Genomic DNA, 25,245 nt, shown 5'->3' with positions numbered 1-25,245 from the left:
GGGCAGAGTAGAAGTATGTTCGTGTGTAGCGCGTGCGCAGCAGAAGCAACGGCGAGGAGGTACGTCCACGTTCCGTCAGAGTGGGGGGTCCTGTGCCGGAGGGGAAACGTCCTCGCGTCCTCGATTCTGGCATCACTGACTGGGCCACTGGGTCGAAGGACTACAATTAGTAAAGACGTGCGAACCTTAGACCGCGATTCAAAAAGTATTTTGCGACTGCCGCCATTACAGCGATATTGGTAAGTGCCGGTCAGGCTTTATTTCGAAATATTAAGTGACCAGTTCGTGTTGGTTCGGGGACGTTATTCGAGTTCGCGAAAATTCGTACCGCGGTGTACCGTGTGTTTCCCCGCGTTTACCGTTGACCGGGAGTCGCTCTCCTGAGAGGTTCGCGAGGCCGCGGATCGTGTGTCGCCGAATCCTCGTGCACGAGCTATTCGGGACCCACGATATTCGTCCGGTAATTCTTTGGGCTGCCCTCGGATCGTTCTTCGGGAGGATAAAGGACCCTTTAGTTTGCACCGTCTCCGGCGCGCGGACATGTTGGACCATTTAGTTTGGTGTCCGGTGGGCTGGTCGTAATTCGTGAGGCTCGCACAAAGGCCAAGCGCTGGGGATCGTGTCTAACCCCATGGGTTCGCGGACAAACCCCAGGGGTTCCCTGAATCTTTTACTCCCCTCTACACCTCAGGAGATGCCTATCCTAGAGCCGGTCCGTCGCCGGTCCGTCGCCGGAGAAATTCCAAGCTCTCAGAAATTTTTCCGGCCGCCGCTCCGGCGTGGCACAGGCAGAATATAACATGCTGTATTTATTTAAGAAGCTATTAACTAGAACTTGTCAGAGTTTGTCGTGTCAATAGGTGGCGAATACGTTGTTAAGGAATTTAAACGTTATAACAAAGAGTTTGATTTTTTTGAAAAGTTAGTACAATTATTAATTGATTACATGACGTGGAAAAAGATTTGTGGAAAATGCAATTGGTCGGAATTGCAGAGGAAATACTAACAGTTGTATTTCGCAATTTTTTTGGGGTGGCTCCTTATTGAAAATTTGAAGAGCACGTTGTGTGGATCTATTCCTGGCCAGCGTTTCTCTTGCAAATTATTAGAAAAACATGAAAGAGGAAAAAGTAGTACATACTGTTTTTTATACGCAATGCAACGACATATGTAATTTTTTTGTGTTTATGATATTTTGTTAGATGTAAATCCGTATATTGTACAGCGACCCTCAAGGTCATGTAAGGTCGGAAACGAAAGAAGCATTTTGAATATTTAATACCAATGTGTTTGCATGTATTTCAAAATGTTTCTTTCGTTTCTGACCTTGCATGACCTTGAGGGTCACTGCACAGTATACGAATGAATTCGACTAGACACGCGCTCTCATGTGACATAAGAAATAATAAAGCATTCTATTTAAAAAAATTGAAGGTCACCTTCGTATCTAACAAAATATTATAAACACAGAATAATTACATATGTCGTTGCGTTGTGCGTATAAAAAACAGTATGTACTACTTTTTCCTCTTTCATGTTTTTCTAATAATTTGCAAGAAAAACGCTGGCCAGGAATAGCGTGAAACACCCTGTAGATCCACACAACGTGCTCTTGAAATTTTTAATAAAGGGCCACCCCAAAAAATTGCGAAATACAACTGTTAGTATTTCCTCTGCAATTCCGACCAATTGCAATTTTCTACAAATCTTTTTCACGTCATGTTGTCAATTTATTGTACTAACTTTTCAAAAAAATTAAACTCGCGGGGACCAATGTTAAACAAGCCATCGCTCAGTGGGGTGTTTGGCCCGAAATGTCGGGACAAACTATTTTGGCTTTTGTCGGACGGTGGTCATAAAGTAATTTATGCTCGTCAACGAAACTTATTTTTACGCTACCCTCATTTATACCTGTCTTTACCTGTAATAAAATTTATGGACTTAAGGTAACGGACGAACAGGAGAACACCTTCTATGTGCAGCTGTTTGTAGTTATTGGGGTGTTTCACATTCCATGTGTACCGTATGAAATTTTTAAACGGTGCGTACAAGGTCAATCAAGTTGCAAAGTATCGTAGTGTAAAATGAACAATTTACTTACTACTTTCCTGTGCATACTCCCCTCTACGCCCAGATAGCACACAGATATCCTATGTACGTCCAAAGAACGTCCGTTTCGGATATTCCGTACATTCCGAGGACGTCCCGGCAATATCCAAATGTGCCAGTTATGTCCTCATTATGTCCTCTGAATGTCATAGGAACGTACCAGTTACAAAGTTGGACATCCCGAGGACGTACTGTGTGGACATTCTCATAACGTTTTTCGGATGTCGGAAGTAACGTTCTCTGGACATTTTGTGAACGTTTTTCGGATGTCGGAAGTAACGTTCTCTGGACATTTTGTAAATGTTTTTCGGATGTCGAAAATAACGTCCTTTGAACTTTTTGTGAATGTTTAAACAAGTTTTAACTTTTACTTAAATCTTCATTTACTTTATAACTTTATTTTCTGTTGGTAAACGTATTAAACAATCTGATAAATTGTACATATTTCAGAAGAACGATTTCTTTGCAACGTTAAAAACATATTCAACAAAAGTGCAATTATACTATTTATTATTATTTTTTTTAAATCTACAAGATTTTATTTATTATATATGAGGTTATTTATTTATATTGTACATGTATAAAGCAGGGCTGCTACGTCTCTACAAGCAAAACTCGGTAGCTGCTTAGGGGGTAATAAAATTGATAAAGAACGTAAAATAAGCATTCAACATATTTTTTAATTAAAAATACAATGTGCAGGTATATAATTGAACTACAAGTCTTTGACTATAACCTTATTGCGCTCCATGGCCCTCCTGAGCCATGACTGAATAGAAATTTCCGTTTCTTTTTTATTTTTTGAAACTCCCGATATTTCTGCTGCATCTAAACAATGGAATTTTAGTTAAATAATATTCAATCGTATACAAATAAATATAATAATAAAATAAACGTGATAATTACCTATTATTATTTTGGCTAATTTTAGAGAATGAAACATTTTTTTGCCTTTTCTTCCTAGCCAACTGTATTCTGTACCAAATTTGTTAGTCATTAAACAGGCCATGACCCGTTTTACAAAATTGTAATTATTTGTGCCTCCTAGTGTTGCTAATTCGTGGACCTGCAAATTAATCATTTTGTTACAACTGAATTGGAATTCTATTCGTATCGTTAACGTTATGTTTTTTTACCGCGTCTCTAAAATTGTTCTCATCTTGCAGATGTGTTTCGAACTTCTGCAATTCTTGTTCACAATTAATTGGAAATAATATATTTAGTTTGAAAATTGATGGTCTTTTTTGTCCTGGCGCAGAATGCTCTTTCAAACTTTTTTCTAATCCTTCTACTCTACTTAAAACATCCGTCATTATACTGCGCAATAGGTGCTGCTGTTCTATTATGGTTTTTAAATATTTTTGTACTGTATTGCTGTTATTGTCCAGTTGAGACGTCTCTTGGTTTTCTGAAAATTTAGATTTGGTAGGTGTCAGGTGCTTAAAAATATTTTTGTATTATTTGTTTATATATAAATCTATTAATATAGTTACCATTAATTACAACAGATTTCGTTGGAATATTTTCTCTGTTGTAAATTTCATTATTGTTCGTGCATACATCTGAAAACAATAATTATTTTTGTTATAGGAATGTGATAATTATAAAAGAAGAAAAATTAAGTAGCTATAAATAGTACAATGTTGCATAGCATAAAACTATTCATTTACAAACCTAATGTTTCATGTATTCGCAACGTAGGAGGCAGTCGCAGAGATATTAACGAATTGGAATCGTCATCGGTGTCGCTGCTTGATACATGCTTGTTTTTTTGTCTTTTTCTCTTTTTTGGGGGTTCAGCTTCTGACTGCAAGTCTGATGTTTCTTCTGCCACTTTGGCCTTTGATCTTGCTTTTGCGTAATCATCTGAAAGTATTTTTAATGATAAGTATTTATTTTAGTTTCATTGTACATAGTACAACATTTTTAACTTACCAAAGGTTCCATTTATAAAACATTTAACTTTGTGTTTCTCCCAACCTGTGTTTATTTCTTCACATTTTTTAATAGCATTTGCTAAACGATTTGGTGGTAATGATGGCCAGTAGCAGTAACCATTTAGCAACCATGCTGATGGTACTGCCTCTACCGTGCCATCTTTCACAAATTGTACGATGCTCCACGAATTCATACTGCAAATAGTTAACAAAATTAATACAATTGAAGAGTAATAAGAAAACTTATTTAAAGAAATGTTGTCTGCAATTATCTGCAACCGTAATATCTAACGATTTCAATCCTACGTTAAGCCTGTACGACGATCATTGGCAGAACCATTTGAAAACTGATAACGAGTAAACTTTTGATGTTATAATATCAATAGTATAGGTAAATTTCCACACCACCCATATGAGGTATTACCCTGGCGCGTTACTGTTTTTTTTTATAACATAGGTAGTTCGCCAATAGCCCTATCGTCCTATGATGTGGTTAAATTTTTTTTATCGGATTGCAAATTAGCGAGATAAAAATATTTTATTAATTTGTGATCCGGTAAGAAAAAATAGACCACGATTTTGCTGGCTTTACATACAATACAACTGCAATAGTTACAGTTGACTGGGACAGATATACTTATTGAGCGTGCTAAAAATTCTGTAACATGAAGGTAGTTTCTAAAATATCTACCCTCAAAAAAAGATATACATGTACGGACTTACGGAGAGCAATCAGAATGTAGCATGGGAAAAACAATAATTTTTTCTTCAAGTTTCAATTTAACATATTTATTAGCAATGTCTGCAATATCGAACATTTCCAAAGGACCTAAATCAGGAGATTCAATTAAAAAAATTCCAAAGCAGGACGATCTACAAGGAGTTTTATAAAAATCTTTCAGATGTAAAAACTTTCTACCAATAATTTTATATGATTCATTCAATAATACTATATTTTTTACAACAATTATATCACTACTACTAAGAGAACAGCAATTATTAGGCTCAGTAGTTTTTAAACAGAAATGCTGAAAATCGACACGTTTGAATTGTTTCGTAATTTTGATATTTGTTATTAAGGGCCCCTCAAAATGTTCTTTTTTAAAAATAGGTAATTTATTTTCATACATCTTTTTCTTCGAGGGAATATTGCATTTTTCCGAATGTCGTTTTACTATTTGTTCCAATACTTTATCGTTTTTCCGAATAGATTTTAAAATGGATTGTAAGAAATTTTCATATTTAAAAGAACTGAAATTGTCAAGAGGCCCGTGATTTCTAACATCTTCTGCAATATGTATAAGATTGTGTATATTGTGAGATATATACTGAGATCCGTATAAAGATTTAAAAGTTTTTACAAAATATTGTAATAGCTCAGATGCATAGTCAATAAAATCAAAATATTTTGAATTGGATAAAATGGTTGTTGCAACATGCAATGAAAGGAAATTCAAATATCTATTATTACTTAAATTATGTAGCAAAACTACTGGGCCAGTATAGAGTAAAAATTGCCTAAATTCTGTTGCTTTCCATCGCTTAAGATCCTTTAAAGTTCGCGGTTTTCTATTAAATTCTAATGGAATATACTTCGCTAAAGAAACTAAAGAATTAGATATATTAAGGGATTGCAAATGTGAGATTTTTGTAGAAGGTTTACCGCAGCACCATAAATTCAAAAGCAACTTTTTCATGACACCCAAACAAATTAAGTGCATATAATCTAAAGTAAAAGAATCGATCATATTTATACCCGGAATATTTTCTAAAATAGATGTACCAATATGGTGGTCATCATCAATTTTTGATCTAAACTCGAAATCATTCCTCAAACGAATATTATTTAAAGCAGGAAAGCATACCCTATTATCAATAAAATCTCCTTCGATACAACACTTTGTACACGAATGATATCCTGTATGTCCTTTCACGTATTTTATTGAAGATTTCGCGGGAGCATCACAAATGAATGATTTTATATGAAGATGAAAGTGTTGTTCATTAATTAAAAATCCATTATTAATAAGGTCTTTAGCCTCCTCAACAAAATCGTATAAAAAATTATTGATATCTTTTGGTTTTTCGTAACCATGGTAGATACCTACCATTTCAACATTTATATATCCTGTGAGACTGCAAAGAATTGGAAACACTTGACTAGTAGAACTTTTCGATAACGGAAGACCGTCAATATTGATATTAATTTCAATAATATTGTTATTAATAAATGAAATGTCTACGAATCGAACGAGGTTTAGAATAGAATTCTTTAAGCCAAAATGATAATAATGCCCTGCTTCAATCGCTTTAGTAACTATTTTCTTTCTACATGTTTTTAAAAGATTTCTAGCATCTATTGGTATGTTATTTGGTATAGGCCTATGTAATATAGGAAGTAAATCATTAATAGCGGCATGAGAAATATTGTGCTTTACAGCCCATTCTGATAAAAGTAGAGGAAAAGTTTCAATATTATTTCTTTCAACCGACTCGTGAGCTGGATGTGCGGAATCCTGCCGTTCTGTAATTTCTTCAATCTGAAAATTTTCTACAGAAACTTCGTTTTCGATAATACTATCTAAAGAAGAATTTAAGTCAACTAAATCATTTGGAGATTTTATATCTAATGAGGTAGAGGCTTCCTGACATAAAGATTTTTTAGCACGCCTATAATATTTCTGTAATTTCCTTTTACCAGGCATGTTTAAATCTATCAAAAATATAAAATACAGACTTACCTGAAATAGTAAAAAATTTCTCCGTCACAAGCTTCTTTCTTTCTTCTTTCACTTGTCACAGAATCCTGATCTATCACCGATGCCAGCTAATGCTCAAATGGCGAGAATGCCTACGCGATCCGCGATTTCTTTCGCGTAGCGCGTCTTTTGTCGCTTGTGCTGACAATTGTTTTTCAAATGCAGTGGTTAAATAAAAGACGGACACAACAATATACAAGCACTTCGTTGTGTGCGTACTGCACTATATTTACCACCTGGAATATCTCGAAAACTAAAGGCTATGCCCGGGTTTGGTAGTGAAATTCGCTTGGACCATTCGATAGCCTACCCAAAAAGACCCTTCTTTGCCAAGTTTTAGCCCCATATATCATCTGTAAGGGTAGTTATATACTGAGAAAAATCGAAAAACCAGTTTTTGGCCGAATTTCCCCATTTATTGACAATTAAAAATTCTGAAAAAAATCTGACACATTTCAGATACTAAGCCACATATTAGGTATCATTTCCAGATTTTTCCGTTGCAAACTCTAGTTGTAAAAAATGATAAACACGAAAAAAAACGGAAAAATGCAGATTTCATATAGAAATCTTAAGTTGACTATCACAGATTTAATTTAGCAATGAGATATTACCGTAAGTATTACACTCAATTTTTTTCAAATTCCTGAGAGTGGTGCGTCTTAGTTAAAAAAATAAAAACCACTTTTTTTGGCATTTTCCTTAAGTTATTCTTATCTTTTCTGAATCTTAAAAATATATGATGTAATATTAAACGTTCCTATGTTCGGAGAAACATCTTCCAGACTTTAAAACTTGCGTAATACAAAAAACGAAAATAATACTATGTAGATATATTCGAATATTTAGAAGACAATTCAAACGGCGCCGATTGGTGCAGCGACTATGGTCTCTGCTTCGGAACCGCTGAAGACTTTTTGGCCAGGTACGAATCCCGGCGAAGTCAATTCTTTTTTTCGTTAATCAGAAGGTTTTTCCTAACCATATGATTGTTGTTAAATCTTTGTAAAACTATTTTTGAACGATGTGCAGGTTATTTTTAATTAATTTTTCGGAAAAATATTTTTTGAGTACTTTCAGTTTTTAGTCATTTACGGACTAATATATTTTAATATAATTATTACTGATTTATTATATACTGAATAAGACATCCAGTAAAGATAAAAGTAATACAGTCACGTATACAATACAGGAACGTTTAATATTACATCATATATTTTTAAGATTCAGAAAAGATAAGTATAATTTAAGGAAAACGCCAAGAAAAGTGGTCTTTATTTTTTTTTAACTATGACGCACCACTCTCAGGAATTTGAAAAAATTGAGCATAATACTTACGGTAATATCTCATTGCTAAATTAAATCTGTGATAGTCAACTTAAGATTTCTATTACGAAATCTGCATTTTTCCGTTTTTTTCGTGTTTTTCATTTTTTACAACTAGGGTTTGCAATGGAAAAATCTGGAAATGATATCTACTATGTGGTTTAGTATCCGAAATGTGTGTCAGATTTTTTCAGAATTTTTAATTGTCAATAAATAGGGAAATTCGGCCAAAAACTGGTTTTTCGATTTTTCTCGATAACTACCCTTACAGATGAAATATCGGGCTGAAACTTGGCAGAGAAGGGTCTTTTTGGGTAGGCTATCGAAAGGTCCAAGCACGATTAAAATCCCGCTGGGGGCTAATTTCACTACCAAACACGCGGGCATAGCCTTTAAGTTCTAACAATATTCGGTAATACTTAAGAAACAGTCATTCCTAAAACATACGAAATTTAAATCCTAAATACATTCGTAAAACCTAAAGAACGGACGTTCCCAGAACATCCAAAATTAAAGTCCTAAGGACATTCGTAAAACCTACAAAACGGATGTTCCGAGAAAGTCCAAAATTGAAGTCCTAAGGACATTCGTAAAACCTAAGGAACGGACGTTCCTAGAACATCCAAAATTTAAATTCTAAAGACGTTCGTAAAACCTAAGAAACGAACGTTCCTAGAACGTCCAAAATTTAAGTCCTAAGGATATTCATAAAATCTAAAAAACGGATGTTCCTAGAACGTCCAAAATTTAAGTCCTAAGGACATTCGTGAAACCTAAAAAACGGACGTCCCGAGAACGTCCAGAATTTAAGACCTAAGGACATCCTCCGAATGTTCAGAATGGATGTAGGACGTGCGGATATAAACTGGACGTAAAACGTACATCCTATGGACGTATGGTGCTATCTGGGCGTGTATTCTCGAAGACTACATACAATGACTCCCACTAATATTTGGACACTCCAAAAAAGACGATAACTTTTCAAATATTGGACTATATGATTTGAGCTTTTTTAGAAAGCCAGATCAATTAGTTTACTACAGGACGCGAAAGGAAATTTTTTCTTTTTTACGTGGGCCTATATTGAAAATTTAAAACATACGTTTTGTAGATCTGTGTCAATTCTGAAAATTCCTTCAAAATCAGTCGATGTTGCAATAAGCTGCAAACGTTCGAAGATGTTGAAAATTTCAATTTTTCACGAATTTTAACCGATTTTGATGAAACTTTCACAATTGACACAGACCTACAAAACGTACTTTTTAAATTTTCAATATAGGCCCACATAAAAAAATTGTAAAATGCAACTTTTAGTATTTTTTCTACAATTCCGATCAATTGCAATTTTTTAAAAAATTTCTTTTCCCATCCTGTAGTAAACTAATTGCTCTAGCGTCTCAAAAAAGTTAAAATCGTATAGTAGAATATTTAAAAAGTCATCGTCTTTTTTTGAGCGTCCGAATATTAGTGGGAGTCGCTCTCTGTATGTAGCATTTTTACATTTATTTTCCTCCGGAGAAGTCGGGGTGCCTACAAATTATTTTACAGTCAACACATGTTGCCCGAGAAAGAGCCGACTTCCAACTCAATAGTAATGAACTGTGATACACCTCTCCATAGAGAACAGCCCCGGGAACGGCACATAAACAAAGCGAGCCTATCGCTAAGTCTTGCTATCATCCCCACCACAGCCCCGCGCCTGTAGCCCCAATGTTTTGACTTTGACGTTGGACGCTACGTAGTATGTGTGGCCGCTGTAGCCAATACAGTAATTTCTCGTTCGTTGCGAAGAATCTACTACGCGCTCGTTGCGACGTGCTTACCCACTCCACTGCCTGTCAACGCCGAGTCGGCCGAGTCGCTCCGCACGGCGGCGACGACTGTCCGCGCGTCTCTTTCTTTCCTATACGCTCTTCTTCGTTGCGTTCGAAACTTTCATCGTCGATTAAACCACTAAATATTGGCCAAATTATATCGTGTTTGGTATCATTTTAATCAGAAAAATGCCAGAAATGAGTTAGTGAAAGTTTCATAAAAGCCTAATGGAAAATGAACAATTCCATCACTGCCATTACATACATTGTAAAAACTCACGGGCCTTTAAATTGTGCCGTCGACGGCGACACGCTTCGGTCACCCGATCCGTATTTCATTCTGTCCTTCTCTATGTTCGGCTCCCTATTGAAGTCTCGCTCGGCGCGGTCGGCGTGTATCTGGACGCAGTCATAAATCACAAAAGGCTTCCCTATTTGCTCGTTGCGAACTCAAACCCCCGGCAGTTTCGCAACGAACGAGAAATTATTGTATTTCGACGACAGCCGAAAGTGCGTGTGAAACGAGGTCTGCCTCCTCCACTCTGATCCAATCGGCCGCGCGTTCGTACATACCTAGATACGCGTCCTGCCTGGGAACCTTCTTCTCAGGCTCGCATCAATACAATGTCAACAGTTCGGACCCATACGAGATGGCACCTTGCCAGCCCCTACAATCGCGTAGTAGTGGGCGGTAGCGGTTTATTATATCTGAACCCACTGCGCTGTTCCCCCATCGCTCGTACTTACGGGGCAGTGTATTGGACTACTTGATGGACATAAACAAATTGAAAATGTTTTTTACTACGTGGAAGGTGTAATGTCTAAAGAATATTCAGCAATTTTATTCACCCGAAACAACAAACAATTCAAACCTAACAGCTGTTTGTAGTTACTGGAGTATTTCACATCACATGTGTATCGTATGAAATTTTTACATGATGCGTACAGTTGCAAAGTATCGTAGTGGGCGAAATGACACTATTGGTTTCCCTAAATTGAACATTTTATTATTTTCCGGTGTATCCGAAATAATTTTTGATATCATATGTGTATTAGGTTGGAAGGAAAGAGTTATGGCGCATTTTAAATAAGCAAGTAATTTTACTTGTATATCGAAAGCACATGTTGCTAATTAGTCATTGAGATACGGGAATTGACAGGTAACCTGAATGATGGCAACAAGTTGTTACGAACAATGAAAAAAGAACGGTATTTCAAAGAGCAAGAATCGTAGAATACGACCATATATTTAAACATTTTTTCACACTAGATCCGGTGGAAAATTTGCAGAACAAAGATATGTCTAATATATTTTTTAGCAATTATTTTAAATCATTATTTAAGAAGAATTCACCAAGCGGTAGGAACGTTTCCGTCTTCCATGATGTTATAAAGGAGACCTACCGATAGTGTTCGGCGTCGACCGACGGTCGGAGGCGCCTGACGCTGGAACCGCTCAGTAATGAGCGCGCGAGGACGGCAATGAAAAGGATCGTGAGAATGAGGGAGGAAAATTACCTTCAGAGTGAAGTTCACACTGCACTTTATTGAAATTGGAGCTATGAACAGTCGTCGACGAATCGCAATTCGGAAATCTTGATCGTGCGAGACGTCTGCCTTTGAATCGCGACGGAAATCTTGTGCGACTCCTTTACGAGGGCCGCCGCGAACGGAGATCTTCACCGCGTTCGGAGGAAAATCTTGACGCGGGCAGACGCACGAATCGCGACGCGAAAGAAGACAGCTCGAAGGCAACTCCAGACGAACTTCGAAGAAGAGTTGCGATATAGAAAGCGCAGTGATTGTCGCAAACGTAAAGAAGAGAGATTGATAAGCTTGATTCGGAGAACTGAGTCGAACAGACGAGGCGCCGTCGAAGGAGGGCCTTTAAATATTCTACGAAACGGCAGGCGGGGTCGCACGCGATTGGTTCCGGATCGATCGCATGATCCGGTAAGACGCAACGTTAGAGATTCAAACTATGGAATTTACCGGCGATGGGCGCTTACAAACACCTCGCGGCCGTACGCAACGGTAACGAGCGATCGCTACGCGACTCTAAACATTATGGAAAACAGCCAGAGCAAGTGTAGCTCGATGGTTGGCGTAACGGCCGGCAAATCCCATAATTCGAATCCCGAACATACCGCCCGCCTCGAAACACTAGTTTCGAAACGCATCGATACCGCATGACAGAAATGAGATGACGGGGGGATCGCGACGACGAGACTTAACGATAAAGGGAATGCGTGTTACAATACCCGCACGCTAGACCCAAATTACGCAAACCGGTGACCGCCTGCCGGAGACAAGTAAACAGAATTGAGAGATGAAGGTAACGAAAATGACGAATGAAGTAAACATGCCGAAACGGGCCGCCCGCCGTGACGACGCGAGGGCATGACGATTTAATAACTTGATTGCGCAAGAGCGACGATCCGCTAAACGAGTACGCAAAACGAATGCCGATTGAACGACGTTTACAGACATTTACATTTATTTATACAGATATCGCAAGAGGTAGGGAACTCACGTACATTTATGGAGATAGAGCGCACAAGTTGCAGGGAACGCTCGAACGAAGCGCGAGATATCTACCGATTTGTAGTTTATCGGAAGATGTGACAAGGGACGCGTTTAGCTTAGTCCTCGGAATTGCAACTGACGGGCAGAGGGCACAATTTAACGATTGGCCTTTTAAAGCACGAGCTCACAGTTCTTACGGTGACTACTCGAATATGATTGTCGTCGCCCGGATGCGTTTGTACGATTCGTCCGAGCTCCCACTTGCACGGAGGTAGTGTCGAGTTCTTTATGAGAACGAGCTGTCCGATCGAGATGGAAGGGCGAGGGCGACGCCACTTTCCGCGTTGTTGGAGCGTATTGAGATAATCCGTGCGCCACATTTTCCAAAATCGCTCTGTCATGTGTCGGACTAATTGCCATCGCGAGAGACGATTTTCGGCGAGTTCCAGCAGAGACGGTTCCGGAGGGGTTGTAAGGGCAGACCCGATGAGGAAATGACCCGGTGTAAGCGGAGCGAACTCGTCGAGAGTATCGGACAGAGGAGCGATGGGTCGTGAATTTAAACATGCCTCGATGGCAAAAAGTAACGTCGTGAATTCCTCGAATGTGAGTGTCCGATCGCCGAGAACTCGTCGAAGATGGTGCTTGACACTTTTAACTCCTGCTTCCCACAGTCCGCCGAAATGCGGAGCAGATGGGGGAATGAAGTGCCAAACGATTCCGTCACCGGCAGTTCGATTCTGAAATTCGGGATCTCGAAGCGCGGCGCGATACGACATTGTCAACTCCTTATTTGCGCCGACGAAAGTGGTTCCGTTATCAGAATACATGCTTTCGGGTAATCCGCGACGGGAACAGAAACGAACATACGCATTGAGAAAGGCTGAGGTGGAATAGTCCGCGACCAATTCCAGATGCACGGCCTTGGTGGCCATGCAGATAAATAGCGCGATGTAGGCTTTTCGGGATGTTATCCCACGACCAGCGGAGGCACGGATGTGGACGGGCCCCGCGTAATCCAGCCCGCAATGCGAAAAGGGTTTTTTCGGCGGGGAAACTCTCGGGGCAGGAAGGTCTCCCATGATCTGAGTCGGGAGGGCGGCCCTTTCTCGGACGCACCTGACACAAGCGTGAATGACGGCCTTTACCTGACTCCGACCTCGGAGAAGCCAGTATTCTTGACGAATAATATGGAGGGTGAGCTGCAACCCGGCATGCAGAGCTCGTGTGTGAGCTTGTTCAATGATAAGGCGAACCAGCGGATGGGGAGGTAACAGAACTGGATGCTTCGATTGCACTGGGAGAGGGGCGTTGCGAAGACGACCCCCAACGCGAAGCAGTCCGTCTTCGTCGAGAAACGGGTTGAGAGATTCAAGAGAATCTCCTCGAGGTAGTGGTTGACCACTGGAGAGAGAGGCGATGGTATCGCCAAACTGGGCGGTTTGAATGCGTCGCAACCAAAAGATTTTGGCAGCGGTGCATTCGGAGGCGGTTAAGGCGCGTCCTTGAGCAGAGTTTGAATTGGGACGGCGAAAGCGACGGGAATTACCGACGAAACGGTTAATATAAGCCGTTACTCGGATGAGTTTGGGCCAATTTGAGAAGCGGGATTCTAAATCCCAATCGGGAGAGGGAACCATGCTGTGAAGCACGACCTTTAACTCGGACGAATCTTCTGCGGGAGGTTGTCGAAGTTGCTGAGGCCATTCCGTGGGATTGCAGCGAAGCCAAGAGGGGCCATGCCACCAAAGGCGAGAATTTATTAATTCGTCGCTTAGAAGTCCGCGCGACGCGCAGTCAGCGGGATTGTCCGCTGTCGGAATATGATGCCATATAGCTTGAGGGAGACGAGATTGTGCATCTGCAACCCGGTTGGCGACGAACGTCTTCCATTTGGAGGGGTGAGACTGCAACCACGCTAGTGCCACTGTCGAATCAGTCCAACAGTAGCATGGAACATCGAGAAGGTCAAGGGAGGATGCAACAAAGTTCATCAGACGAGTCAGAAGGACGGCAGCTTGCAATTCAAGTCGAGGGATGGTCAGAGGTGTCAATGGGGCGACCTTTGACTTGCCAGCAAGCAGAGAGACATTTATGTGTCCGTCGACGGTGGTACAGCGGACGAAAACGACGGCGGCGTAGGCAACCGTCGAAGCGTCTGCGAAACCGTGGAGTTCGATCTGTGAGACATCTGGAACCGACCCGATCCACCGTGCTATTTGGAGTCCGTTTAAAAGAGGAAATTTGGAATAGATGGATTTCCATTGTTCATAGGACTGAGTCGGGATGGGGTCGTCCCATCCGAGACGAAGGCGCCACAATCCTTGAATGAGGATTTTCACTCTAATGATAGCGGGAGTAACCCAACCGAGAGGGTCGTACAGTTTCGCGATGGTCGAGAGAATAGCGCGTTTCGTGGACGGTATCGGCGCGGATAGATTCACGTTAAATTGAAATGAATCACGAGAAGGGTTCCAGCTTATCCCGAGGATTTTGACTCGATCGTCGGGAGCAAGAGTTTTGGAGCAGGCTAGTCCATGATCTTCCTGATCGATGTTGGAAAGAAATTCGACCGAATTACTGGCCCATTTTCGCAATTTCATTTGACCGCATTGGAGGAGATGGACTAATTGATCACGGGACTGACGAATCGCCGATAGATCGTTGCCGCCGTAAAGGACATCGTCGACATAAATATGAGACTGAAGAACGGGAACTGCGAGCGGGAACCGTTTTCCTTCATCCTTAAGGAGTTGTTGCAGAACGCGGAGAGCTAAAAATGGGGCACAGGTCATGCCATACGTCACGGTCAGTAATTGGAATGCCTGTGCATCCTCGGAGAGGGCTGATTTCCAGAGAATACGCTGATAGTCAACGTCGCGTTCGTCAACCAGAATCTGGCGGTACATTTTGGTAATGTCCGCTGTATAAACGAACCGGAATGTTCGCCATCGAAGTATGATGGCAGAGAGATCAAGCTGTAATTTGGGACCGGAAAAGAGGTGGTCATTTAGAGTGGAATCGTTTGAAGTGACGCTGGATGCGTTAAAAACAACACGGAGATGTGTGGTTACGCTGTCAGCGCGCAGCACTGGATGGTGCGGAATGTAAACACACTGAACAGGCGAGGACGAAACGGGCGCAGGACGCATGTGTCCGAGAGACTCATATTCTTTTAGAAACTCTTTATATTCCACTGCTAGGGATGGTTGGAGCAGAAGTTTCCGATGGATGGACTGCAGGACTTTGTCCGCAGCACCGCGAGAATGGCCAATATCAATTGGAGGGCCAGTACGGAACGGGAGACGGACTATGTACCGCCCATCAGAAGCTCGCGATGTGTGCTTTTGAAAATGCTGCTCACACTGTTCGTCCTCCTTGGTAAGTAGGGACTGCGAGGGGATTTCCTCAATCTCCCAGAAACGGCGCAGCTCGCTCGATAGTGTGTCGTCTTGGACACAGTGATGCATCGCAATGCTGGAGCTGGCACAAGGTCGTGGGCCGTCAAGCGACAGAGAAGAGAAAGGGCCAGAGATGACCCAACCAAAAATGGTGTTTTGGGCAATAGGTTGCCCGCTTGAGCCTTTCCGTATACCGTCTAAAATTATTTCAGAATAGACGTCTGCGCCGAGGAGGACATGAATCGCGGCCGAATTTGACGGATCAGAATCGGCCCAATTGAGATCGGATAAATGATCGAGAGTTCGACTATCCTGAATGCGCTTCGGCATGTATGTCGAGAGAGATTTTAAGACGAGCGCGGTGGTCGAAACCGAAGGGCTCGAGGAATTGCGAGGAGCGATCTGGAGGCGCACGGCGTGGCACAACGTACCAACATGGACCCCGCCGACGGCAGATATGGTAGTCGAGACGCGAGTGCGTTTCGCACGTAAGAGGTGCACCATGGCTTCGGTTATGAAACTAGCTTCAGAGCCTTGATCAATCAAGGCTCGGACTGTGATGCAGCGACCTGACGGAACTCGTAGTTGCACCCATGCTGTGGCCAAGAGAATACCTGAGGGCGAGGCCGCGAGGGTGGAAGCGAAATGAGAGTTGACCTCGGTCGGCATCGAGGTGGCTGTAGATGATTCTGGAGGTGACGATGATGCGGAAGAAGTCTCTAAATGCAGCAACGAGTGGTGACGTTTTTGACAGAATCGACAAGAGTATTTGCTGCGACAGTTTCGAATGGAATGACTGTGACTTAAACAATTAAAGCAACGCGAAAACTTTTGAACAAGTTCGCGCCGACCGTTGGGGCTGTGAGCCGTGAATGTCGGGCAAGCGCTGAAACTATGAGAAGCTTGACAGACGGGGCACGAAGGGCGCGAAGGGTTCAAGGGCCGTGAAGCGATCGCAGCATGAACTCGAGATGAACTGGCGGCGGGATGACTTGAGGCTTTAGGACTCTTAGAGGTCGTGGTGTCGGAATCGAGCGCAAATTCCTCCAAACCGCGAGCACGTGAATCAAGAAATTTCGAAAACGTCTTGAACGACGGCGGCGTTACGTCGTCGCCAAGTTTGAGTTTCCACGCCTTCCGCGTCGAAGAATCCAACTTTTGTGACACAATATGGACCAGGAAGTCGTCCCAAAGATCCTCTGGTTTGCGCCCGAGCTTCTTTAGGGATTCGACGGTGACGCAGACACGATCGCGGAGATGCTGGAGGTCCGTGGCTGATTCGCGAGAAAGCGCGGGAAGCGTGATTAACTGCGAAAGATGCGCGGTGATTATGCGCCTCGGATTATTAAACCGCGCCGTAAGCGTATCCCAAGCGATTTTAAAATTATCTTCCGTGATTGACAAAGTCGAAATACACTCAAGCGCGGGACCCTGCAGAACGGACACCAAGTGATGGAAACGCGTTACATCGTGTAGCGTAGAATTTTTAATAATAAGCGCGGTGAATTTATCGCGGAAGGCTTCCCAGATCTCGTACCGGCCGTCGAACTGCGGTACCTTGATCCGGGGAAGCTGCGTATCTGGGACTGACGGACACGCTTGTCCGTCGCCCGCGGAGTTAGGCTGACTTACGGTGGCGGTGGTCAGCGCGTCGAGTTGGTTGTTCATGAAGGCTAAAGCGTCCAAGTACACCTCCTCCGTAGCTGCAAATTGGTCGTCCTTGAAGTAAGGAAGCTTGGCTCGTTCCTCCGATTTGATAGTGGTGAAGAGTCGCGAATGACCGTTCTCGAACCTCCGCCACTGCTCCTGAAGGTGGACAATCCTCGTCCGCAGAGTGGATTTTGTCCAGTTGTTCTTCCCCAGCTTTTTTAAGTTGGTGAGAGCTCGTTCTATAGCTTGCTGGATTTGAACGTGGGCTTCTACGTTGTCTGCCATGATATGACACTCTCGTCCACTCCCTCACTTGCCTGTTCGTCACGATCCGGCTCGAAGGACCAAAATGTTCGGCGTCGACCGACGGTCGGAGGCGCCTGACGCTGGAACCGCTCAGTAATGAGCGCGCGAGGACGGCAATGAAAAGGATCGTGAGAATGAGGGAGGAAAATTACCTTCAGAGTGAAGTTCACACTGCACTTTATTGAAATTGGAGCTATGAACAGTCGTCGACGAATCGCAATTCGGAAATCTTGATCGTGCGAGACGTCTGCCTTTGAATCGCGACGGAAATCTTGTGCGACTCCTTTACGAGGGCCGCCGCGAACGGAGATCTTCACCGCGTTCGGAGGAAAATCTTGACGCGGGCAGACGCACGAATCGCGACGCGAAAGAAGACAGCTCGAAGGCAACTCCAGACGAACTTCGAAGAAGAGTTGCGATATAGAAAGCGCAGTGATTGTCGCAAACGTAAAGAAGAGAGATTGATAAGCTTGATTCGGAGAACTGAGTCGAACAGACGAGGCGCCGTCGAAGGAGGGCCTTTAAATATTCTACGAAACGGCAGGCGGGGTCGCACGCGATTGGTTCCGGATCGATCGCATGATCCGGTAAGACGCAACGTTAGAGATTCAAACTATGGGATTTACCGGCGATGGGCGCTTACAAACACCTCGCGGCCGTACGCAACGGTAACGAGCGATCGCTACGCGACTCTAAACATTATGAAAAACAGCCAGAGCAAGTGTAGCTCGATGGTTGGCGTAACGGCCGGCAAATCCCATAATTCGAATCCCGAACAGATAGTTTACCTAAGGAGTTGTAGAGCACATAAAAACCTTTTTTTGTGCCACGCACAGCAGGCAGCCGCGACCCCCGTCGAGAGTTTATGACCTGACGGCTGCGGCCCGGCGCGAAAAGAAATTTCGGAGAGAAATCGGACCGGTGCCGCCGATGTCCGTCGCCCTATCCTTAAGCATTGGGGCCGGCCGGAGGCTGTGGCAAACTAAAGGGTCCTTAACGCGCCGTATTCGTTTCGTATCGTTCACCGTTCGCACGTTTCGCCCAGTCTCGAATTAGGAACGCGTACGTTACCGGAGCTCGGTCGAATTCGTGCCCTCGTGGCTTGTAAATTCACGCGAAGTCCTGTGACGACCGAGCTCGACGCGATCGAAATTATTCCGCGTGATCGGCCGAACAACCGCCGTCACTTTCGTGTTCGCGCCGGCAAAACTATTGACTGCCGCCGGCATCGGCCGGCGGACTGTATGACCACCTCGTTTTAATAAACGACGATATTTTGCCCGAAAACTATCGAGTAATTTCATTCCTCGTGAGAAACGTTCCCGTCGCGGGGAATGCCCCGTTCCTTTCCTCACGTGGTTCCCTGGACCCGTTCGTGGCCGTCACCGGCCAAAACGATGTTCGCAGATTCGACGTCCTTTTGAAAACCGAGCGAATCGTTCGAGAGTTTCGCGTGGTACGGTATCGGACCTGGCGCCCGTTCACTTCGTGTACAATTTTGTCGTTCCGTTCGAATCTGCGAAGATCTTTTGTCTCGAGAGGACCACGTGTCGCGCGACCGAGCGTGGCCCGGTCGCAAGGCCATAATTTCTCGAAGTCGGTTATCTCTCTGTTCGCAGGGAAATAACCGGCGTGACATATTATATCAAAAATATTTTAACACGTTTTTAATACGTATTTTAACATATTATATAATTATTAGAAGAGATAAACTTCTGTTAAAATATTTTTTAGGTAAAAATCAAACTACTTTTTTTTAAATGGAGCATAGTATTAGTATATTAACGATTAAGAGATACACATATTTTCGTAAGTACTTCAATCGTTTCTGCCGTGAAAACGGCGTCTCCAAAGAGGCGGCTATTACACGTCCATAAATGCATCTTTGCTGGGACGACGTTTTGACGTTTGAATGCAGGTGCCTTTTATGCATCTCATTTCTGACGTGAAAACGGCGTCTCGAAAGAGGCAACTTTTACACGTCCATAAAGGCATCTTTGCTGGGACGTCGTTTTGACATTTGAAGGCAGGTGCCTTTTATGCATCTCATTTCTGATGTGAAAACGGCGTCTCGAAAGAGGCAACTTTTATACGTCCATAAAGGCATCTCTGCGGGGACGTCGTTTTGACGCACGAAGGAAGGTGCCTTTTATGCATCTCATTTCTGACGTGAAAACGACGTCTCGAAAGAGGCAACTTTTACACGCCCATAAAGGCATCTTTGCTGGGACGACGTTTGTACGGCAGAAATGAGATGCATAAAAGGCACCTTCCTTCGTACGTCAAAACGACGTCCCCGCAGAGATGCCTTTATGGACGTCTAAAAAGCGTCTTACTGAGACGTAAGACGTAAAGACGTAGAACGGACGTGAAAACGGCGACTGTAAGTCATCCTGTGCTGGGAAGTGTTACGTCGATGATACGCGTTTTGGGATAAGCCGCTAGCGATCATTAGACTGCATAGTGATTGGACCGATAACGGTATCGATTGTATTAACTTTATCAAAGGAATTCCTACCTCGTTGATACTTACGCGAAAGTATCGATATCTATGTATATTTGCATGCATATCAGGGTTGAGAATATTTTATTTGAAATAATAAACTATTTTAAATACTTTATTATTTGTATTTTACAAATAACAAAAAATGTTAGTTTCATGTGGCGTTTAGTTCAAACAAATGATTTTCAATTATTTCACTAACTTTATTCAAATAAAATAATAAATAATTTCATCTAACCAAGAGGTCATCGAAGTAATTAAATTAATTGTTAAAATTACATATGTAAAAGTTATAATTACTAATTTTTGCAGCTTAATAATTTGAGTTTCGCTGCAGTCGTTTACAACATTGTTCTTCAGTGCATGAAAGATATAATTTCGGAGCATATAAATTATTTGATAAGTAAACTAATCTCTTTCTAACATCTCAAGAAAAACCAAATAAGTCGTTTGGTCCAATTTCTAAAAAGTAATTATACTTTTCGAAGGGTGTCCGCTTATACACTTTTAAATACGTTCGTTTCCACAACAATCATCCTATACTGTCTGACGATTGTTGACACTTGCACGACAGTATACTCAGATGACCTCTTCATTTTTGTGCTAACTTATCTATCACTGATAACTTGTTTTGTCAGTTTTTTTAGTCGTTACGAGTTCGTCTGTTCTTCAAAAGATCAATAAACTGAGTACATTTTAATAAAGATTAACACTAGGCTTATGGAGCTCTAGAAATAACCATTTCACATTATTTTATAAACATAACAAGAATGTGTCGATACAAATTTTTGGCCATTTTTACAACGCTTATATTGACTTGCCGAGTTGTCGTTGTTGTTGTTGTTGTTGTTGTTGTATGCGTCAAATCTTGTAATCGAATTTTACACCACTTCCCGATGAGCTAGAGACTTGAAACTTTAAACATAGCTCAGAGCTGGATGACAATGCAATATTAAAAAACAAATTTTTAAAAAAAACTGTGCGTCTAGGAGAAAAAAAAACTTCTTATATTAACCGCCACACCTCGCCGCGCGACGTACAGTGGGCTGTATGTCCGATTTCAGCGGCCACAGCTAGTTCAAAATTCGCTCAATAATGAAACTACTGTAACTTTGCTAAAATTTATCCAAATTTGATGAAAAAACAACCGTTTTAATGCTTGAGATTTCTACTTTTTGTACTGTATACCGTTTTTGCTGAAACGGATGTTTTGAGTGCAAAATTTGTCCATACATAGGAGCGTTTTAGATTGTAAAGTTTGTAGCTATTTTTCAATCAAGTACTGCGGATTATAATCAATATTTCAACGTTATTCGTATATTTAATGTACACTATCGAAAAGTGTAATCATTTACAATTAAAATATCTTTTTAAAATAGTTATTACAAAGAATAATCTCCGTTATTTATAATAGTTGGAAAAATGTTGAACAAAATTGGCACGGTTCAGAGGGGGACATGTGGTACAAACATTTTCTGCGTGGTTGGAAGCATAGAGGAGATTTCAAGGTCACTTTGATTTTTTTAAACAGAATGTCCTTTTTTTATACCATAGATCTATAGACTATCAAATTCTTAGTATAAAAGTGTTGACCTTCGTATGTTCTAAACCTAATAGTTAACGAGATATTATCAAAGGAAGAAAGAAAATTGTTTCGATAATATCTCGTTAACTATTAGATTTAAGACATACGGAGGTCAATACATTTTTACTCAGAATTCGATAGTCTATCGATTCATGATACAGAAAGTAGGTCTTTCGAATTAAAAAAATCAAGGTGACCTTGAAATCTTCTCTATGCCTCCACTCACGCAGAAAATGTTTATGTCACAACATATCCCCCTCTATACCGCGCAAATTTTGTCCATAACATTTTTTCATATTATTACAAATAAAGGCAATATTCAAAGTGGACATAGTTATTGCCCCACCCTGTATATTATTTAAATTTCATGTGTATACTGTTTTCTTATTTTAGTATATATTGTGTGTTTATTATTATTATTTAGTATTTATTTAAGTTAATACGAAGATATATATAGCGAATGCGAACATGCAGAATGTGAGAAATGCTGCGATTTTCGCGCGCGCGCGATAGCCATTTTTTCGTAGATCAACCATAAAACACGGAGTAGCACGTAGTAGCAGCCATTTTTTCTTGCATCTTAATCAGAAAACTTCAAAGAACACAATGGCACAATAATGAACACCCGGTCGCACCCGGAGGTATAACAAAGTCATTACCAAAGTCTTAGAATCATAAAGAAAGTGACTGAATCGTTGGTTATCTTTAAATATTAATAACTAAAAAAATGTATATAGTACAACAGTGAATTTCTCTTAAAAGTATACCTTACACATATTGTTAGCTAAAAAAAACTTGTATAAAACAAAAATCTGTTAGTGTATGTAAATAAGGAAACAATTACTAATAGGTGAATTCGTTGAGAAATGAAAGCGTTTTAACAGAATTTCAAACTTCCGACAAATTTCAATGCTTTATGGATACATGAATGGGAAAACGAATGAGAGATGGGATATTGTTCCTCAGATATTCAACTAACTCAAGCCTCAAAAATTTTACAATTTATATAAAGTTTTAAAAATTGTCTGAATTTTGACCGCTGAAATCGGGCATACAGCCTACTGGGCGACGATCGGTAGTACGTCATCGCGTCTAGCGATCCCCATTCCGCGCGCCAGTGCTCGTGCTCCCTACTCTACTACGTGTTCCCACTGGTTCCCACTCCACTGGCCCACTTCGCACCGAAGCAGTGATGTGATCAGACCCACCGTAACTCGCGCATGCGCGGCCAAGAGAATAGCGTATCTACAATGACGCAGCCAAGCGGCCAGGGCCCTGACGCCTTGAGGCAGTCTAAGACTAAAAAGTAGAAAATAAATAAAGAAGTATATAAAAAAAACTTTCTAAAAACCACGCTTATATCAAAATGCACTAAAAAGAAGAAAATAATTTTTTTTAGACATTAGTCACTATAAATAAAAGCGTGGAGCGTCCACGAAAATTACGTCAACATAGCTTAGCGCTCTACGCTTTTATTTATAGTGACTAATGTTTAAAAAAATTGTTTTCTCCTTTTTAGTGCATTTTAATATAAGCGTGGTTTTTAAAAAGTTTTTTTACATATTTTTTCCCAATCATATATACCCAAAGAAATAGATTTGGTAAATAATTCCTCGGGGAAGCATCTTTACAATCTTAATAACCGCAAATTAAGAATATTAGAACCCGTCATTTTGACGTGTCCCGTAGACCTAGTGTTAAACAGCAATCTTTTGGCCACTTGGTTAAATGCTTTTCTTGTACTTTCTTAACCATATAATTGTTGCAACAACATTTTAAATATATTTTCAAAGACTCACCCATTAATGACGGAGAGAGGGTAACTGTATTCGTAAATGCTATAACTAATTTTTAATCGATTTGGTTCGTGTATTATTATTTTCAGCAAACAATAAACAGTGAGCCACCATGGTTGACAATCTCCAAATACTCGGTGCCATTGCTTTGGTGCTCATCGCTGTTTATTATTATTTAACATCATCCTTTGACTTTTGGAAGAGCAGAGGTGTACCTGGACCTCAACCAATACCCATATTTGGCACTGCTAAAGATGTTATATTAAGAAGAACTTTAATTGGCGTATATGGCAAAGAAGTATGTGATAAATACAAGAATGAGCCCATTGTTGGGATATTTGTAAAAGGAAGCCCTAGAGCTCTTTTATGTGACCTAAATATCATCAAGGATGTTCTCATCAAGGAGTTTTCTGTTTTCGGTGATCGGGAAAACATTCTGCACGATAGGATCTATAAGGTACATATTACATACACTAATCGTCCATCAAGATATGGCAGTGATTTCGACAGAAAATTTCGGGGACCCGAAGTCGAAATCAGGTCGGGAACCCGAATCCGATAAAATCGGATTCAACTCTTTCTTCAATCGTTATTAGATTCAATAGTAAGGCCGCTATTAGACTAGGCCACTGGTGGCGCAACTCGGCGCCACCAGTGGCTCAGCACGTCGTGGGGCATTGAAACAAATGTAACCTATTAGACTACGGTAACTGGTGGAGCCACCAAAAATAGTTGCCGATCTGGTGGACGGCATCGGCAACCGGCCGGGCAACATTTGGTGGCGCCTCCACCAGCCGGGGTATTGATTTGAATGTAGCCTATTAGACAAAGCCACCAAGTTGCGCCACCAGCATCGCGAAAACATGAACAATTGACGTTCAAATTACCACCACATTTATCGTAAAATACATAAGAACACGACACAGCGTTACATCGACAGCGGGAATGAACGCTTGGTGGTACCACCAGTTACCGATTCATAAAAGCTCTTCAATTCGGTGGCGCCACCAAGTTGCGCCACCAAGTTGCCCACCAGTGGCCTAGTCTAATAACGGCCTTAGACTAGGCCACTGGTGGCGCAACTCGGTTGCTCCACCAGTGGCTCAGCACGTCGTGGGGCATTGAAACAAATGTAACCTATTAGACTACGGTAACTGGTGGAGCCACCAGAAATTGTTGCCGATCTGGTGGACGGCATCGACAACCGGCCGGGCAACATTTGGTGGCGCCGCCACCAGCCGGGGCATTGATTTGAATGTAGCCTATTAGACAAAGCCACCAAGTTGTGCCACCAGCATCGCGAAAACATGAACAATTGACGTTCAAATTACCACCACATTTATCGTAAAATAAATAAGAGTACGACACAGCGTTACATCGACAGCGGGAATGAACGCTTGGTGGTACCACCAGTTACCGATTCATAAAAGCTCTTCAATTCGGTGGCTCCACCAAGTTGCGCCACCAAGTTGCCCACCAGTGGCCTAGTCTAATAGCGGCCTAATTACTATGTTGCAGTTATTGTCGATGACA

At 41.6% G+C, this 25,245-nt stretch overlaps 3 protein-coding genes and 1 long non-coding RNA gene across 6 annotated transcripts in view; 2 read left to right on the top strand and 2 right to left on the bottom strand.

Annotated features, from left to right (window-relative positions):
• Window positions 1-25,245, top strand: part of LOC143211107 (acyl-CoA Delta-9 desaturase-like) — a 256,986-nt gene that overhangs the window by 59,221 nt on the left and 172,520 nt on the right. The gene's annotated exons all lie outside the window — the stretch shown is intronic.
• LOC143211091 (uncharacterized) lies at window positions 148-24,680 on the top strand. Its single transcript, XR_013009394.1, has 2 exons — window positions 148-239; window positions 23,802-24,680. It is a non-coding gene; the product is annotated as an uncharacterized LOC143211091 (long non-coding RNA).
• On the bottom strand, window positions 2,739-7,317 carry LOC143211370 (uncharacterized). Of its 3 annotated transcripts, XM_076428977.1 has the most exons (7): window positions 6,788-7,317; window positions 4,045-4,241; window positions 3,784-3,975; window positions 3,603-3,671; window positions 3,246-3,517; window positions 3,016-3,175; window positions 2,756-2,937 (listed from the first exon to the last, which is right to left on the bottom strand). In XM_076428977.1, the coding sequence occupies exons 2-7, from the start codon at window positions 4,238-4,240 to the stop codon at window positions 2,825-2,827; spliced, it is 1,002 nt and encodes a 333-aa protein (XP_076285092.1). In that variant the 5' UTR covers window position 4,241; window positions 6,788-7,317; the 3' UTR covers window positions 2,756-2,824. The 3 variants fall into 3 exon arrangements, with proteins under 3 accessions (XP_076285093.1, XP_076285092.1, XP_076285091.1); XM_076428978.1 differs by lacking the exon at window positions 6,788-7,317 and having other exon boundaries at window positions 2,739-2,937; window positions 4,090-4,478; XM_076428976.1 differs by lacking the exon at window positions 6,788-7,317 and having other exon boundaries at window positions 4,045-4,464.
• Window positions 4,671-6,794, bottom strand: LOC143211369 (uncharacterized). Its single transcript, XM_076428975.1, has one exon. The coding sequence runs from the start codon at window positions 6,749-6,751 to the stop codon at window positions 4,766-4,768; it is 1,986 nt and encodes a 661-aa protein (XP_076285090.1). The 5' UTR covers window positions 6,752-6,794; the 3' UTR covers window positions 4,671-4,765.

The sequence above is a fragment of the Lasioglossum baleicum genome, chromosome 8 (genome assembly GCF_051020765.1).
Source record: "Lasioglossum baleicum chromosome 8, iyLasBale1, whole genome shotgun sequence".
In the NCBI taxonomy this organism is placed as follows: Eukaryota; Metazoa; Arthropoda; class Insecta; order Hymenoptera; family Halictidae; genus Lasioglossum; species Lasioglossum baleicum.
Note: the sequence above shows the minus strand (reverse complement) of the source record. Positions and strands in the feature narration are given on the sequence as shown.